Below are 19,369 nucleotides of genomic sequence, written 5' to 3'. Positions count from 1 at the left end.
TGCACATCTACATGTTATAGCAGTCCTATATACACAATTTCAACGTTCTGAGGCTACTCGTTTTTGAGTTATGCGAGATACGTACGTACGTACGCACGTACTTACGTACATACGTTCGTACAGACGCCACGAAAAATTGTCTTCAGAATTCATTTTAAAGCAGTTTTATAATTTTTTTGGAGGAAAAGAGTGTTTTATTCTGTCCTTACATATAGATATCACGGAAATACATCGTTAAATTGCATTTGTAAGATACAAATGTGATATTTTCGTTGAAATATGCTGCCTGAAACTTTTCGCGATTACAATACTTCCTTTTTACTTCGTACAAGGAAGTAAAAAACAGTTCGGTAAAACCTGCGTCAAAGTTTGCCTTTTCTATACAAGGTGTAAGTATTTTATTGTCGTGGCTGTACATTATAATTATTTAGCTACTTTATCCGCATATTTTTCGTATCATTTTAACTCTGGGACCACAAAAACTAACTTTTTGAGTCACTCAAAAATTTGCTGATGTACTCGTATTTTGAAAAAAAATCAGTAAATAATTTTCAAGATTGCCAAATGTTTGTAATTTATATCGCTTCGTGAAATAGAACTGCTGAATTTGTCTTACGAGAAAAAACAGATGGTAAGCACATTTTAGGATTTCATTTATTATTCGTAATAAGAATTTTAAATATTCAAAACGATTATAGCAATATGATAGCAATATGATAGCAATATGATAAATATGATAAAGATTTTAATAATAGATTCCTTTAAAACAATGTGACGATATGACAGATAAGGATAGCATGCTGCAGACAAAATTCAAGAAATTGAATACTTAAGCATAATATGATAAAGATTTTAATAATAGAATCCCTTAAAACAATATGACGATATGACAGATAAGGAAATTCACGCTGCAAACAAAAATCAAGAAATTGAATACTTAAGCACATTTCTACAAATTATCGTACAATTTAATTTGTGTTAGTTTCAGATTCGTATCGATAACATTCCGAAAGGGGACATAATATGAGATTTAGACAGCTGTTTGGGTCTCAAACGGTATATATAAACGATTTTTACACTATTTTGTTTAAACAGTTTTATTTCCTCTCTGGTTGCAGGAATTATTACATTCATACGATGGCTTCCGCAATAAATCTTGTAGTTTTCTTTATTGGGCTATGTTTTGTCGTTGCAGCTCACGAAACTGGCGACGATTGTGAAGTCGAGCCTCCTGTAAAAGAAGACTTCCAGCTTTTGAAGGTATAAGGAAATAAATTACTCCTCTTAAGCATGTATATTTAAGTTTTTCAGTTAAAATTGAATTTTAAAAAACTTGATTTATGATATCAACTACTTTTTTTCTTGCAAATGTTTTAGCGGCAGTTTTTTTTTTCTTTAATGATCTTGATACGAAAGCTTTTGTTTAGATAATTCGAAAAAAACGTTAACTCATTTTTCTACTACTAAATGATGCGGAATGTGTATGTATGTACGTATTCCATAGGACGTGGAAATTTCTTAAATTTTATTTTTACTGTATTAGATTAAAACTTTCACTATAGTATAGCATTATCCTTACCAGTTACGTAATACGTCAAATAGACTCTGAAGTGCAAAAATCAATTTAAAATATTTAATCTGTGTTTTATTTAAAAACAAATTAACATTATGACGCTAAAAGGACTGCAATAATGGTTTGGATGCTTGAATACTCGGGACTGCTGTAATGTCTAGTTGTGCACGTCCCCTTTTTATTGCAGTCAGTAATACCAAACGTATATATATGTAGATGTTACGGTGAAACACCGAAATCTGGAGAATGTCGACTTTCACCGGTGAATGTCTACATTCACATAGTCGCTTGGTGTATGTACGAAATATTTTCCAAACACTCTTATTTCTGACTTACACCGGTCAATGTCGACATTCACCATGTAATAATGATGAATGTTGAACATATAAGAATATTATTTTTCCTTCTCCGTAATTCATTCGCGAAAAAACGCACTTGAAACTTAAAATAAGAACTTAAGAATATAAGAACTTAAAACACACAGTACATTCAAAATGAGAAAGGAAAATAATAGAAATTAAAAACTTACTAAATTATGTGATTGAAGGCTTATTTATTGCAACAACTTAAATTATTATGACACTTTGAATTGCACAAAAGGCCCCTGCTTTCACAACTGCATTTATTTGTGGAACACTTCCTTTTGCAATGGCAGCGTGTACATATACTCCTCTCTTTTCGACCTACATCAGAGCATATCTGTGATTGTCGACATACACCGGTGAGTGTCCGAATGTACAAGAACGTAAAGAAATATTCGATCTTTCACCGAGGTATTTGATGAATGTTGACATTCTCCGGTGAAAGTCGACATTCTCCAATTTCGGTCTTTCACGGTAGCATATATACACACACAGACTTCCTTACTCGGTTTAAAAGTCTTTACCCGGACTTTATTTTCAAAATCGTTTGTCGTAATAGTTTGTAGAATTTTAATTGCTTGTCGTAATCGTTTGTCGCAACCATTTTTAGTCAAATACTTCCACTTACAAAAGTGTTTTAAATAAAAAGAACATTAATATTTTGGCAATGTGAAATTTCAAAAACAATTGGACAAATAACAGAACCTAACTTTTGGACGTAATCTCCCGGTTTCTATACTTATATTTGAGAAAGTTTTACATATGTTATAATAAAAAAGTTATAAAAATTTGCCTCCCATACGAAACTGCATTGTCTTACATTAAAGCCAATATAGCGATTTTTTTTTTTGCTCCATCTGTGTTTAATATTCTACAGTATGCTAGATCCTTTTATTAATATCTGATGAATTTTTCTTCTTCGAAGATCGCAGGTACATGGTATGAGTTTGCTAGATATCCAAATATTTATCAAAATGCAAGCACAATGAGATGTTACACAGTGCGTATGGCGGTAGAAGGCGATGACATTGTCACCACGTCAACCTATCTAGAGAAAACTGGAAAGTAAGTAAGATAATTTTTTTCTTATGAAAATTAAGTGAAAAAGCTTTCTTATGTCAACGGAATTAAAGTTTGCTTAACCACGCTTTCTGTCCCTCAAAAATAATTTAAACTCTCAAATTAAAATATTTTGTTAAAAATCTTTTAAAAATGGACTTTTAGGTTTTAGCAAAAATGTTTTATGCTTATAAATAAATACGTATTTTTGCCAATGACATTATAAGGTATTTTCCCCTCCTTCCAGCATACCTTCGCGATGCAACGGTAGTACATTCGGCGCGTATTCGAAAGGTCTACGCAAAGAACGTCTATGTAAAGAAGGAAAGCCTCCATATACGTAATGTAAACCAGTTTGTCTTTTACGCGGCTAGAAGGAAGAGGGAAATTCGCCAAGGGATTTGGCGACGGAACCCGTTGGGGAAAATCTCCCCTTCTGTGATGTACCGGATCTGGCTGACATTTTCCTGCTCCGCGACGTGTACAGGAAACTGAGGAACACGGGTTAAGATGAGAAAGAAAATTAGGTGAAGTTCCACTTTCACTGGCTGTTGAACTTGCATTATCCATATCGCAATTTGATGTCTGACTTTATATCCGTCAATATGGAGGAGCTGAAAAAAATGGAGTCACATAGCTTTAAACTCTTGATAAACGTGATCTTCGAACTTCGAGCTTTGGCGCTTTTTGGCGACAGATATTTCACGGATGCGCAGCTGTTTCCCTTTTCGCTCGAAGGAAGCCACTCCTACTGATGCTAAGTTTTCGTTCGTAACAATACATATTCTTTGGTCTACGCAAAGAAAGTCTATGTAAAGAAGGAAATGCTCCATAGACGTAATGTAAACCAGTTTGTCTTCTGCGCCGCTAGAAAGAAGAGGGACGATTCGCCAAGGGATTTGGCGACGGAACCTGTTGGCGAGATTTTCCACCTCCGCCACGTGTACAAGAAATTGAGGAATACGGGTTAAAATGAATCGTCCTTTGACTTTTCGCGATACTAGAATTTTCGTACTTTTTTGCTTTACTAGTTGAACTTGTATTATCCATATCGCAGTTTGATGTCTGATTTTATATCTCTCAATATGTAGGGAAAAAAATGGAGTCACACAGCTTTAAATTCTTGATAAACGCGACCGTCGAACCTGTTCGAACTTCGACATCAGCTTCGAGGTTTGGCGCTTTTTGACGACAGATATTTCACGCATGCACAGTTGTGTCCCTTTTCGTTCAAAGGGAGCCACTCCTGCTGCTGCGAAGCTTTCCTTCTTAACAATGCATATTCTTTGGGTCTACGTTCCAGTTCCAGGGTACTGCTCATTTGTCATGTACTCCTGCTTCAAAAAAGGGAGCCTAAAACATCTACAGTGACGCCCGAACTAAAAGGTGGTGGATGATAACTCTTCACTACCAGGATTTGGCGACTGGGTCCCCTAATCCCCAAGTAACTTTTAAAAGGGGAAGTATATATGGTATATTCTCATTCCTTCTAACATGCCTTGGTGGTGTAACAGTATTACACTCGGAGCGTATTCCAGAAATCTAGGTTCGAGTACCGCTGAGGGCAATGCTCATTTTTCACGTCTCCCCGCATAAAAATATACTAATGACGATAGAACATTATTATAAAACGTATTACAAATGATTTTGGGAGTTTCTAAATACCTTCAGAAAGCTCATTTGATCTTTTAAGATTTCTGGTAACTCAGAAGATAACTGCTGAAATGTTTTGAATGCTTTCATGCTTTTTCTAATATGTTTTGAAAAAGTTATTGTTTGTTTGATTATTAAGTTATTAAAACGAATCATTTGAATATTGAAATTTTCGGAAACCCTGATGGATTTTAAAAACGTCAAAAGAAGTGCTGTGTCATTTGCCATCCATGGAACCTGCCAAGCGTTGCCATTGCCTGGCGTGTAATAGCTCATCTTCTACGAGCAAAAAACCTGCCAGTTCCAGTCTGCAAAGTGTTACAATTCGGCATGACGTAAAGATGTTTATATTTAACTTTCAAATTATAACTGCTTAAGAAATTGAGCTAATTTAATCAATAATTATCTAAATATTTGTAATCTGTTATATGCTAGCTATCAAGTGATTATTGTTTGATAATTATAAATATTTTACAGTCTCAGTTTATTTAATAAATAATGTCTCTAATTCCTGTAGAGTCATTAAGATATTTTTCAGCAGGAGACGTGAAAAATGTGCTGTGAGACTCGAACCCCGAAACTCTCGAATACGCGTCGAGTATGCTTCCAATTACGTCATGAAGGCACGCGGAAAGGAAGGAGAAAATACCTTATACTGCTCCCTCAGAAAATAATCGTTTGATTTATTATCATAGATGTCACTGCCTTCACCTGATTTTTTGGATCATTCAACTCTAGATGAGAATTATTTTTTTTAACATTTAAAGGAATTTAACGTCTTTAAAATTACGGATTAGCAAAAATGTAACCTTTTGCAAGCCCCCATCGCTCTGTGAAAATTTTCTAGTACTTTCAGTTCATTATGACCATACGAGATCAATTTTGCATAGAACAACTCTACTGGAGTAATTCTGGTGCAATGAGGCCTATACGGATTTGCTTAACCCTTTGCGGCACAGTGTGTCCGGTCTGTACACACCTAAAAATTTCTTTCTGTACGCAGAGAAAAATTTAATAAAAAAAAAAAAAGGATTTATAGGTTACTATAGGTTACTCTGAACCTTCTTTATTTATAGTAGATGGCAGCTCAACACAAACCAGTCCATATATTTTAGCCATGCTTAGATTTTAAGACTCTCATTTTTCAAAAAAATCGTCCAGATTTTTTTTTAGGGTATAAAGGGAATTGTTTGAAAAGAGATTTCTATGTTATTTTTTTTGGCTGTATACTAATCTTTTTATTCTATATTAATTTAAATTTTTACCTTGAAATCTTGCCTAAAATCAGACGGCGAACCCTAGGCGTGCCCAGACCGGGCTCACCGATAATCTAGGACAACTGAGAGTCTGTATTCTTTGTTTCTGCGCATCTCATCGGTCCGTTAATTGCCAACAATGCTCGTTTCAGCGCTCGTTTCGAAGCTCTATTCAATCAGTGTGCCAGTTTGGGCACACCCACAGAATTAAAACGATAAATGCTATCTTCACAAAATTTTACTTGTGCACTCCTCTAGGCCTAATTAGACTGCCTACCTTTTTTTTTTTTTTTTTTTTTTTTTTTTTTTTATCAAAACTCCGACTTTAAAAGCTAGCGTGCCGGAAAGGGTTAAAAAACGGATTATTCGCCTAACGTTGTAAACGAATAAAATGCTTGGTTTATTTGATTACGGCAAAGCGCTCGAGGTCTATCTGCCTAAGGGAAATTATGCTTTCGTGGATGACGCTCTAAGTAAAACTGAATAGTATATATGTTACACATGAGGAAAACCACGAAAGCACTCATGCAGCTAGACCGTTCGTGGATCGAACCTCGGTCCAAACTACCAGTGTTCATCGACTGTAGCGCTCCCCTGCTGGTGAACCCCTAAACTAACAGAGTTAAACCCATTTTTCTCACGGTAGAAATTTACCTCCAATGCTTTGTAGAGACATTAGGATTTTTTGAAAGCAGGCAAGATAAAATATTAGCAACCGCCTTCACCGGGAATCGAACCACGGACCTCTGAAAGACCGGCCTCAGATTGGTGACCACTACACCTCGAAGGCACGCTGGGAAGGCGGGAAGAATACTTTATAGCTTAACTGATTAAAAATATTTCATAAATCATTACTTACTAGCGATTACACTCATCAATTGCATACATACAAGTCATATCTTTCTTTATATTATAAAATTCAGTTAATTATTTGTGTAATGTAATGTGGTTCAAATCGATTTAAAACTATTTTATTGTACATTCTAAATAGATCGGAGGAAAAACGTAAATTGAAAGGCAGAATAACCAGCGATCCTCATAACCCTGGGAAAGTGCTGGCTATGATACCTAGCGGTATATTTCCTTTTTTATTTTTATTAACATCAAAAAATAAACATCGTTTTGATTGGCTATAGATGAAAATTTAACAAAGAGTATAGTATAATTTGTTGCTTGTGTTTGATGAATATGCAGTTAAGCTTTACTGTTTATATTATCATAATGGTTTGTTTTATTTGATTTTATATATTCTACTTGAGATATGTCGTATATCTACCGATAGTAGAAACCAGTTTTGTAGTGGTATTTCTGAATGCGGCAAAGCCGCGAGGGCTGTCTGCCGAGAGGGAGGGATGCCTTCGTGAAGTACGTTACAAGGAAAACTGGCTCGTATACACCTTACACATAAAAGAAAACCACGAATATTACTATGCAGACAGCCTGTTCACGGTAAAACGAACTTTAGGCGGCTTTACCGCTTGGACGCTGGTGGACCCTTCGTTTTTCGGGATTTAAACGATAAAAACAAGAACTGAGTCACTTACGTACTAATATGAGTTCAGAACTCGCTCAAATCAACTACTAACTTAACTGAAGTAATCATTCTCAAACGATGGAAATGCAAACAAATCGCGAAGTAATACAACTCCGTTCCATCTGTATCCTATATACATATATTTTCCCCATTAAATACTATAAAGATTATTATACTATAATGTATTTCTTGCTTTATCGATTAAGATGCTCTTTATTTCGATTCCTTGGCGCTGAATCCGAACAGCACTAAGTAAGATCATTTGTTTACCTTGTAAGATTTTCATTTAGTGTAATTTTTCAGTTACTATAGAAAGTGACGAATCTTAAGAACTAGTTATCGCTTAAGTTCGTGTGATAAGAAAGAACAAGATGGAAGGGTAACTAACCCTTTATTATTCCAATAAGATTTAACAAAACTCCGTCTTGGAGTGTACAATCAAAGCTGACACTTGGGCTTGAACTTAAGAGACAAAGAATTAAACTAAAACTAAGATTAACTAAAGAAATATAGCCGAAGCTATCAAGATTCAAATCGAGTTGGCCCCTTAACTTATTTGACTACGAAGCTTAGCAAGGGCCTGTGTACGGCTGAGCGTAATAACAGCTTTGAGAGAGAGAGAAGCCAAAAGGCAGACGCGCGTAAATTAGAAACTCTAATTCTCTCTCGCTAAGACCAAAGAACTTCGCGGTTAAATACCGCTCTTCCTCATTATGTATTCAGACGTGATTCTAAAACTACGTTCTAGCCGGAAGTAGTAAGCTGAAGTTAAGAATTTGACAGGAAAGGAACTTGAAATTTAACTGTTAATAAAATTAACATAATCCTTACAACCTTTCACTGGATTAAGTATTTGATTACGGCTTGATTCGTCTTGTGTAATTACTTCTACTAGTAGTGCCCATACTTTAATTTAAAATTATCCAATGTATCTTATTTCTAACGTATCATTCATTTAATTCTAGAAAGCAAATAACAGAGAAGTGTCTGCTACAGCTATATTTATTTTCTATGTAATTTAAATAAACAGAATCATTGTTATTAAATGCACATTATTATTCAACTGTTTGTGACCTATAAACAGTAGTTAAAATGGTACTTTAAAAAACATCTAACAAAGTTATATTTATACCAAAGTAAGACAGATTGCTCAAAAACTGTTAACTATAATTTCTTGAATTTTCGTCATAACACATCGTAGCACAAAGGCAAAATTTTAATACCACCTCACATGGTGCAAAACTGTAGCAAAACACAATACAAATGGTAATAATACTAACTTAACTGAAGTACAAGGAGATTTCAGAGGAAAAACGAATAACTGGAAAAATTAAAACTTAAGAACTTGATTAGACCTCCTCTTTCTTACTGGGAATAATGCTGCTAACAACGTTTTGGGAATTTCGTTCCACTTCTCGAGGTTTACTCGATGTGAACGAGAATTATAGTGCATAAATAAAACGTCAGATACCCATGTACCTTTGAAAAATCTTACGTAAGGTTCTAAGACTCAACCCGATATCCCTAATTGGTATCAGATCCTCTGCTGAAAACGTGTATAAGCGTCTTCCCTAAACCGTCACACCTGCATTACCAAAACGGTCATGTTTTTTAATGTTGGAAAGATCTTGAATTCCTGACTTCCTCCAGATATAAATACGTTTAAAACCAGATGTAAAACTGAACCTTGACTAACATGGGACCAATAGTGTTCACTGCAGTTCTGGTATTCTTTAAACTAATGGAAGTGATTTTCCTTTGTTGTGAGGGCGGCAGTGAAACATATACTCTTGACTGGCATAAAGGCCTTTTTCCTTAAGTTTTTTGCATACCCTTTGGCATGATGTAACAGGCCCAGTAGCACCTGCAAGCTCCGAGCAATGGACTACCTGTTATTCCCTGTAATGGACTACCTGTTATCTGAAAAATGGACTACCTGTTATTCCCTGTAATGGACTACCTGTTATCTGAAAAATGGACTACCTGTTATTCCCTGTAATGGACTACCTGTTATCTGAAAAATGGACTACCTGTTATTCCCTGTAATGGACTACCTTTTATCTGAAAAATGGACTACCTGTTATTCCCCTGAGCAATGGACTACCTGTTATTCCCCTGAGCAATGGACTACCTTTAGCAATGAACTACTCGAGCAATGGACTACCTGTTATAGCAATGGACTACCTGTTATAGCAATGGACTACCTGTTGTTATCAAGATATTGGAGAATAACTGCTTGTTTACGACAAGCAGTTATTCCCCAATATCTTGATAAACAGTTTTCTATTCGTTTACGAACTTGTACAGGTCTTCTTACCACATTTCCAAAGTTCTGAAATTGTTCCTATAGCGTGGAAAGTGCCTGTCTGAAAATATTCATACATCTCCTTGCTTCCGTGATTGCTTGCTGTGCTTCTAAATGGTTGATGATTCGAAGCTTCATACGTTCTTTGTACGCTTTCTTTGACGGATGTCCCCAAATTTTACTTTACTGAATCACAAAGGTCTCTACAATACTTTCGTTAATTTAATCAAAACTTGATGAAATAATAGCCATCAAATATTTTCGACCGCGTCAATGATATCGAGTCCGAGTGGAATGACTACAAAAACATGGAAAATTATATAACCTGTCAAGACAGAAACTAATGTTGCCACCATTAAAAGAAATGGAGGTTAAGAACAAACAGCCGTAGTGATTTAAAAAAAATTAAGAATTCTGTTTAGCTAGGAGAGGGGGTGCAGCTCCACAACACCCTCGCCCACCTAGATTCGCCTCTAGTGTCTCGTATGAAGACACAGATTGCATAAGCACTACTAGCTCAACAGTTGAGCTCTACGAAATTCCGCGATTTGTGAAAGAAGCGCATCTACATCTAGAAACAGTAACATGGATAGAAGTACAGTAAGACCCCGCTTAACGCTGTTTCTTTTAGCGCTGTTTCGGTTTAGCGCTCTTTTATTTCAATCTCGAGATTCCCCGAAATTGCTCGCTGCATGAACTACGGGGATTCCTCGAAATTGTGCGCAGCGGTAGGTTTCCAAATAACATATCCGAAACAGTGTAGTCGTGTTTCTTGTTTGGCGCGGTGCTGTACGGACGCATTTTTATCATTTGAAACATTTGTTGACATTATTGTAAGCATAAATTTACATAATACTATAAAGATTAATACAGTGACAAATATTATGATCTTTAGTTTTTACCATGGGTGATAATAAAAAACAAGAAAAGAAAGCAACCAGAAAAAGCATTTCACTGGAAACTAAAAAACAAATGATTAAAGATTAGATTCTGGTGAGAGTCAATCTCAAATTAGTGCTTCATTGAATATGTCAACTTCAACAATAAGGACAATTCTTAAGAATAAAGAAAAAATACTGTCATCGGCAACTGCAACTACGTCAAGCTCTGCAACTAGAATTACCCGTTCTAGAAAAAACATTATAGAGGAAGTGGAAAAACGACTTTCTATATGGACTGACAACGAAATTGAACGCAGTATGCCATTAAGCCAATCTATCATAAAGCCTTCTTGACAAAATGGCAGAAAATTGGAAGCACAGAATAGACTGAATGATCTGACTGGCTTAGAATTTTATTTGTTTTTATAAGTATATTCGTTTATATTGTTTTTATTTTTGTAAGAAATAAATGTTTCGTTTTTATTTTTATTAAAAAAAACATTATTAAATTTAATACATAACCAATTTTCTATCCATCTTCCCCTAACTCCATTATTTACATGTTAAGATAGCCTCGTTTAGCGCTGTTTCGCATTACGCTCTACTTTGATGGAACGGATCCCCCGCGTTAAGCGGGGTCTTACTGTATCCTCTTGAACTTATCTCAAAATTATAGCCTTTACTGAGCTACGAATGCTCTCACAGCTAAAATAAACTGGCAGTTCGTCAAAGCCCACTGACAACCTAACCAAGTATCTAAACTATGCCAAGTATCCACCAAGTATCTGAACTGTGCTGCTGATTCCAATAGTGCCTAAATGGTGCAATAATCAAAAGCATACGAAATATTTTTTTTAAATTAATTTTTTACTGCTTCCGTATTCAATGAAATATTTTTATCATTAACAGAAGCATTTGAATTTATTATATAAGCTAGTTACTTACATATTTTATTTGTTTGTACAAACTGTAGTGGGACTTAAGGATACCTTCAACATTGTTGATGCGAAGTACGACGACTACTTAATTTTCTATCACTGTAATGTTTCTCCATTCTACAAACAGGGTAAGTAATTTAACTAATGTTTTTATAGGCATGATTTAGGTAACTGAATATCATATGTTATGCTTTCACAAGAATAGAGAACACTAGTTAAACCCTTATCCAAATCTATAATTAATTTTTAGACTAAGTTTTGTAAGAAATGTAAAATACGATATATAAATATCTAAATCATGCTATTCTAATAATCTAAGTCTAGTGATTTCTAAATCATGCTCAAATATAGTATGGTTAAACATACAGGCTTGCTAAACGGCTAGCTAAACTGGATGAAAAAATAGCTTGTATTTTAATTTGAAATGAATGGATATTAATGTTTATTATGAACGTACAGTGCTAACCTTCCAGCACCCGCGCTTGGCAATTTTACATGAGCACGCGCGCGTCGTATTTTTTACGACATCCGTTATTTTACCGTTTTGGGCACGAAAAACGACAGAAATGAATGAATATTGATAATAAATTTGTTAAGAAATAAAATGTTAATCTTATTATTGCAAAATACAAATGATATCACATTCAAATATAAGTAAATTATTTTTAAGTTCTTATGTTAGTGAGATGGAAATGCAATGATGTATTTCATTATAGAAAAATTTAAATTTATTATTTAATAATTATATTTTAAAATCGAAGCTAATTTTAATATGCATCAAAGACAAGTATAGATAATAAAAAAGGAAAGCACCTTGGAAAAAAATAAGATTAGCATTACTTACTTCTGCAAGGAAATTTACTTCTTACTGGTTACAAAAACACACTTTAAACTGACTTTAATGTTTTTATTTATTTCTAAAAAATAGAAATAACCTAAAATAAGGAATGGAAATCGCTATTGGTCTCCCATCCAAAGGTTTTCTTTTCTTCCTTTTCTTCATCAGATAATTCTTGCAGAATCCGAGCAAAATCAGCTGGTTGTACATATGTTTTTTGCCATGGAAACCGATATAAAATTTACAAAGCCAAATGTATTTAAATTAAGATAATACACGGCAATAAATAACACAAAACTGCAATATATTTGAGAAAAAAAGTATTTTCCAAATTTTAAAACACGACCACGCGCGTGTCCTAACTTTTATGAAAAAGCCTCCACGTAGCACAAAAACCCAGTTACAAAAAACAGTCAAATGACTTTCTGTTGGCACATTTCATGATGTGGGGAAGGGTAGAAAGGAGGAATAGAAATGACTTTCAGACGTCTCAGCTTCGATATGCGAAAAATGTGCCTTAAAAACTGAATTTGTCGTAAATTTTGCACATGCGCGTGTGCTGAAAGGTTAAATATAAGTTTGCGATTATGTATTCTCACCTTGCCAATAGATGGAGGTAGTTTTGATTTGTAAAAGAAACTATGATGTTATACTTTTGTATATGTAGTAGTTGTCTTTGGTGTTCCTGAATAAATGTTCCACAGAAAAAGGCGCTTTGTTCGGTATTATTTCTATGATCCAGTCTGATTTAATAAAGACCGACAGGTACATATTTTTCCTCTGTGGAATATTACGATTCCGAATAATCGACTCGACTAACTAAACATTTTAAAAAACGGAGCGTACATTTAAAAAATTAGAAATAAAAATCTGTTGTAAGGCAGTTAACATTAAACTGCTAACCAAAGTCGAAACGAATTTTTTCAAATGATATTCTACGAAAGGAAAAAAAGGAAATAAGCTAAGATTTATAGGAACAGTTAATTGAGAAAAATTAATGAACTAAAAAGCTACGATTCAACAATCGAAGCGAAAATGACTTGAATGAAGTTACACATAATAAGAATACTAAAATAAAAACTAGTTAGGTTTACAGAATTATTTCCTGGAAGACATAGCTAAATTAGATCATGCGGGATTCAATTGGATAAGGTTGTTGTTAGAAGGCCCATTGAAAATATTTATAATCCTGAAGTTCAGTAAATTTAGCACATTCATTTATGGATGTATGGAGGATACAAATTTCTGATTATCCCCAGCTTGCCAATAGATGGTGTCAGGCAGTGGCGTAAATAAGGGTATGCAAGGAATGCAGTCGCATAGGGGCCCAAAGGCTTAGGGGGCCCATGAATGTCCTACTGAACTACATTTACATATTTAAACTTAAAATAAAAACTTAAAACACGTATAAAAATCATGTATTCGAGTAGTTTAGTGTACCAAAAAGTTTTCTTAAAAGAAAGGGGGGAAAACTTTACTATACTTATTTTCTACAAAAATTGTATGTTCAAATAGTTTTCTTTATGAAATTTATGATAAATATGTTTTATATTTAACAAATGTATCATTTACATTATAAAAGTTCTTATTTATGACTTGCATATTATTGCATAAGTCATGTTCATAGGCTCAGTTGATCACAGAGTGTAATCATATATTAGCGTAATTTCTTTTTTGTACGTTTACCTATCATGTTGTCTGTCAGTTTATAACATAACCAGTTATTTATTAGCTTGCTAAATTAAGCGGAAAAAAACTTGGATTGGCGCAGATTTTATATAGAAACTCGAAATATATTTGCATGTAAAACTTACTGGAATTTATTTAAAAATCTCTGCAAATCTATACTTTCTTCCCCCCTTTTTTAAGCACAGTAAATTTATTGGGGGGGGGGGCAGGAAAATTTTTTGCACAAGGGCCCAAGAGTTCTAGCTACGCCACTGGTGTCAGGGTTTATTTGTAAAAGCTCTTATGACATTATATGTGTGCAAATGCAGTATTTTGTCTTTGGTTTTCGTGAATAAACTTTGGAGGGTGAAACGTTGTCTGTTTTCTATTATTTCTTTGATCCAGTACGATATAACATTATTTAAGCAAAACATTTTATTCATTAGTATATTTATTTTCAGTATCTAGCGATCTGCTATAAAATTTTATAATTCTATATATCTTCCAAATTTACTTTCGTATCAAGGGAAAAAATTACTAATTATTGTTATTTTAAAAGAGAATTATTTTTATATTAAATTTATTTTCTCTATAAATAGCTTGGATTTACACGAGGGAAGAACAACTCAGTACTGATAAGAAAAAGAGTTTCCTGAAGAAGCTGAAGTCGTTGAAGATTGAAACGGAGCATTTGGAATTCGATTCCAAAAAAAATTGTTATACATTGTAAAAACTGACAATATTCATTAAATATGTAAACTAGGAAAAAGCGTTGCTTTCTTTTCTGCCTGACATAACACTGATTTTCGGTTTAGTATTACATATAATGAGAAGTCTTATATGAACCATTTATTAATTTATTTACGATCATACAGAGAGTCCCAAAGTGAAATATAGACTTCTCCGCTATCGACATATATATACATAATATATACACATACGTATGCATAATGAAACTACTTTATATTTTTACAAATGGAAAATATGTAAGAATCTAATCTAGGTTTGTTCTTCATTCATCGTTTTATGGACAAACGTTTTATTAGACAAAATATTCTGGTACGCCGAATTTATCCCATATGTCTAGCTTTTCATATATCTTTAATCATCTTGGAATGATTTATTGTACTGAATGAGAACTGTATGCTAACAGTCTTGGCTCTGGGGCAAACATACACAAGACCAATTCCTATTTTTCGAAAGAGAAGCTTGTGATTGACTGGTTAATAGAAGTCCGCCGTCAAACCAATCCTAAATTTCATCCTTTTTTAAAACAATAGAATTTAAATTTATATTTTTATAAAAATCCTTTTTAAGATACAATGGTACATCGGTATGCGTCATTAATCTGTTGCAGATTCTTGGACGTTTACCAAAGTGGACCTATTCAAAAAGACTACTTTTCCAAAAAGAAATAAAGGCAAACTAATTAATCCGTTTTTATAAAAATAATCCTAGTGTTACTATTATAATACTTTTTAATGCTTAATAAGAATAAAATACAAATGCTATGGGTAAAATATATATTCATATAAATGAAACAGTACACATGATACTGTAAATAAATATTTTTTATTAGATCGAAAATGTCTCAGACCTTTGCTGGACGGCTTAGTGTAAGTTAATCCTATTCACAAAAGAACATTAATAGTTTTATTCCCACTTGATCCTCAGAAGGGAGGATTCGGTAATCTTATTCCCAACTGAGCCTTATTAGGAAATACTTCCTCATCACATTTGTAACACAGTTTGTGTTTTTACACTACACTACCTGAAACTGAAAATGCAACACCAAGAAGGAGTGGCCAGAAAGTGATAAAACTCGGAAAACAGGGAGAGACAGCAACAGTCAATAAGTGATCTTTATTTCGAAATGATTTGAATAATGCAGAGGGAGAACAGCATCGACTCATTTGATTGTAGGACATCCGTGGACGGCCATACACAAAGCAACACGTCTAGGTAAAGAGGCAATGAGACTACGGAATGGCTGCAATGAGGTTTGAGGAATGGCTTTCCATTTCCTGTCAGCCATCTGCCACAGTTCATCTCTTCAACTCGGCAATTGCAGGGTCTGCAAATGGCGTCCAATCATATCCCAAATGTGTTCGATTGGTGAGAGACCAGAAAAGAACGGTGGCCAAGGAAGCATCTGTACACCTTGCTGAGTATATTGGCTGATGCAAGCAGTGGGTGATCGGGCGTTGCCCTGCTGATAAAAGCCATTGGGCATTCCCTGAAGGTAAGGGTGTCACCTGACACAGTACATCCTCCATGTATCGTTGAATCGTCATAATGTCGCGATTACGAACTAGAGGCGACCTGGAATCGTACGCAATTGCGCCCCAAACCATGATGCCGCGTTGTCGCGCGGTGGAGCGTTCCACAATTCCTGCCTGATGGGACCTGTCTCCACATAAATGCCACATTCGTGTACGGTGACTATCATTAGAGAAACAGAAGCGTTACTTATCTGAGATCAGAATCCTGTGCTTTCCGTCGTAAACATCGCTCGAGCTCGGCACTATTGCAGACGTTGGCGTTTGTGATATGAGGTGAAAGGTAGTCTTCTTAACGGCAAATTTTTCTGGTAAATATGGGAATATCCAAGGTGTCTTAAACATGCTTCAGAATGAAGGTGGTTAGCGGGTACATCACCGCTTGTCGACGAATACGTCGATCCGCGCATGCTGACGTCACTTTGACTGAACAGATACCCCTCATGCGGGGCATATTTTCTTGTTCTACCCATCGTCACCACAGCCGGTGCTCCGTGGACGCGTCCAGGTGTGTGTCAGTTGAGATTTGCGGTAAGGACTAACTGGCCCTTTTCAGTCTGATTACCAGGCCCCTCGCAAAATCATCTGTCTGCTGGAACTGCCTCCGTTGATGACGGCCTGGCATTCTCTACAATTTCACGAGTCTCTGAGACAAGAAAACAATTTCTACGATGATTTCCCTAGCAGAACTAACGGCAGAAAAATTGACTATTTTACAGGTTTCTTCCCTTATATATTCTTCAACATGCGCCGAAGAGCTGCGCATTTCACATCAGTCGCATAACTTGGTAACCTCTGCATCTACCCTGAAATTTACACAACTTTTAGGCCTCTCCTTCTCTTCTTCTTCATTCAGTGCTTTCAACCGCATAACACTTTTATGTACTAATTAGAGTGGAACATTTTAAGTTCGTTTTTACGTGTTTTCAAGAAATTCCAGAAGGTAGCTTGGTATCGTCTCTCAAACATTTTTTTAGCCTTCCAAAAATATTTTCTCCTAATTTTGAAACTATAGCATATTTTTTTTAATTTCATCTTTTTCAAATTCAAATGTTGAGTTTGAAGAGCATCTCTACAGTAGAAATCTACATTAAGTTCACTATAAAAGACCGCTTTGAAAAAGAATTTCAAAGAGACACACTTTCCAATGTTCACACTGGCTATTATGCACTAATGGAAAATTTTCAAAGGAAATATATTTCGGTTTATTAACAATTAATACGTAATTTAGTTTAATAGTCATTCACGTTAAATTTCCTATTACTTTGTTTAAAAATAATGAAAACAAAAAGGCATACTATAAAAAAAATTTGTGCAGCAGAACATGAATTAATTCAAAATGGCGGCCAAATCTGCTTGATGCTGCCATTCCATGCGAAATAAGTTTTGTAATTTACTTTCAGGACGTAACAGAACTAAAAAATTGGGCGATTTAAAAATATGAGTAATTTGCGTGCTTTTTAAGAATATTATTATTATTAGGTAGCATTCACTAAGTCAGGACTCCTGTACAGATGCAAGCGACTTGTCGCTATGCCTTGCTTATCACAACAGAGACATAAGAAGGGTGCTTACGACGTATCCATACCATGGAGGTATGGTCATACGTTGGGAACTACTGAATAACTAAAAAAATATCAGGCAAGAATTTTTTTAATTTCTATACTGATATTTCACAAGACTGATAAATGTTTTTAAAAATATCTTGCTGACTTCCACCACAACCGTTTACTTATCTCTTCGTTGCTAACGTCCTTCCCTCCTTCCTGACAGCAACTGAGAGGACACCATTTCTGAGAGGAGACCTCTTGGGTCAAAATCTTCAATGCTGTGTCATAGTATAATTCCAGATAAGGAGCTTTATATTGGTTTATTTTAATTTATCCTCTCAGTTTCGACAATGCATTATTCAATCTGTTTTGCTTTCAGATTCAAATCTGATTTCTAAATGAAGAATTGCAACGACCACTGAAACTTATATTAAACCTTTAAATTCCCTGTATGCCCATCATCAAGTTGAAACCAAATAGCTAATTTCTTAAATTTCACCAATTTTAAAGAATTGTTTGTTATTTACTGCAAATCTGTATAACATGAAAAGTTTCACAAGCCAAAAAATTCGTAGTAGTAAACCACTGAAAACAAAATCATTTTACACACTTTTAATTTTTAGCAAAAAATCTCGATTTCGAAAATGAAGAAGTAAAGGAATAAGGCCGTAAAGAAGCGTCATATAAATATGTTCATAAAGTGCTCAAATATTTTCTCAGACTTAATATATTGTTTTACTGCTATAAAGTTTTAGATTTGAACCATAACAGCTGCTTTTTTCTCCACAAATTTCCTTCAGATTCGTGAAGTGAGAATCTCACCCACGTTAACAATTAAGACCGTCACTGTATAGAGACACATTATAAATCTTTAAAACTATGAATGGAAATTCAAAAATGTATGAACATATTAAAAAAGCTTAGTGCGTTATTGTGAAGACACTTCGCTTTAGTTTACATTTGTATTTAATAGAAAAAGCATTTCACATCATATTTAATTCGTGCAATGTAGAAGTAATAACAATGCTTTACTTTTCTTTACCTATCGAACTAATGATTATTACTTCAAATAAAATTAAAATTCAATGATTTTCAATAATTTTTTTTGTGCACACCGAATCTATTTCAGCAAAAGCTTATATTAAGATTGTTTGAACAATACAAGCGTTAGTAGTAGAATGTTTCAAAAATCCATTCAGCAGATAAACAACGAAATTAACTTATCCATGCAGAGATTGCCGCTTCGATATGAAACACATTAACCGACAGTTTTAGAGGAATTTAGAAAATGCATAACAAGTAATATTCTGTGCGTTCTATTTGATAGCTTTGTCTCTCGGCGGATTTGTTAGGTTAGGTTATCGCATTTTTTTTAATGTAACAAAGCCATAAAGAAGGACAGATAGGCATACACATATAAGGAGACAGACAGACATGGATGAACGAATCGATGGATGGATGGATTATTGGTTA

General features: G+C 34.6%; 1 protein-coding gene across 1 annotated transcript; it reads left to right on the top strand.

The window, feature by feature from the left end:
* Nucleotides 1-1,083: 1,083 nt before the first annotated feature.
* On the top strand, nt 1,084-14,836 carry LOC118182006 (uncharacterized). The gene is made up of 5 exons (XM_035351262.2): nt 1,084-1,260; nt 2,861-3,000; nt 6,895-6,977; nt 11,597-11,689; nt 14,667-14,836. The coding sequence occupies exons 1-5, from the start codon at nt 1,138-1,140 to the stop codon at nt 14,795-14,797; spliced, it is 570 nt and encodes a 189-aa protein (XP_035207153.2). The 5' UTR covers nt 1,084-1,137; the 3' UTR covers nt 14,798-14,836.
* Nucleotides 14,837-19,369: the final 4,533 nt, after the last annotated feature.

This window comes from Stegodyphus dumicola, chromosome 3, assembly GCF_044657685.1.
Source record: "Stegodyphus dumicola isolate Sdum_Otavi_A_Nest chromosome 3, ASM4465768v1".
Taxonomy (NCBI): Eukaryota; Metazoa; Arthropoda; class Arachnida; order Araneae; family Eresidae; genus Stegodyphus; species Stegodyphus dumicola.
Note: the sequence above shows the minus strand (reverse complement) of the source record. Positions and strands in the feature narration are given on the sequence as shown.

Bases quoted from the DNA above. Each gene is read 5' to 3' on its own strand.
- LOC118182006 (XM_035351262.2), top strand. From the start codon at position 1,138: ATGGCTTCCGCAATAAATCTTGTAGTTTTCTTTATTGGGCTATGTTTT. The intron at 1,261-2,860 runs GTATAAGGAAAT...TCTTCTTCGAAG, and splicing joins AAGACTTCCAGCTTTTGAAG to ATCGCAGGTACATGGTATGA. The intron at 3,001-6,894 runs GTAAGTAAGATA...CATTCTAAATAG, and splicing joins TATCTAGAGAAAACTGGAAA to ATCGGAGGAAAAACGTAAAT.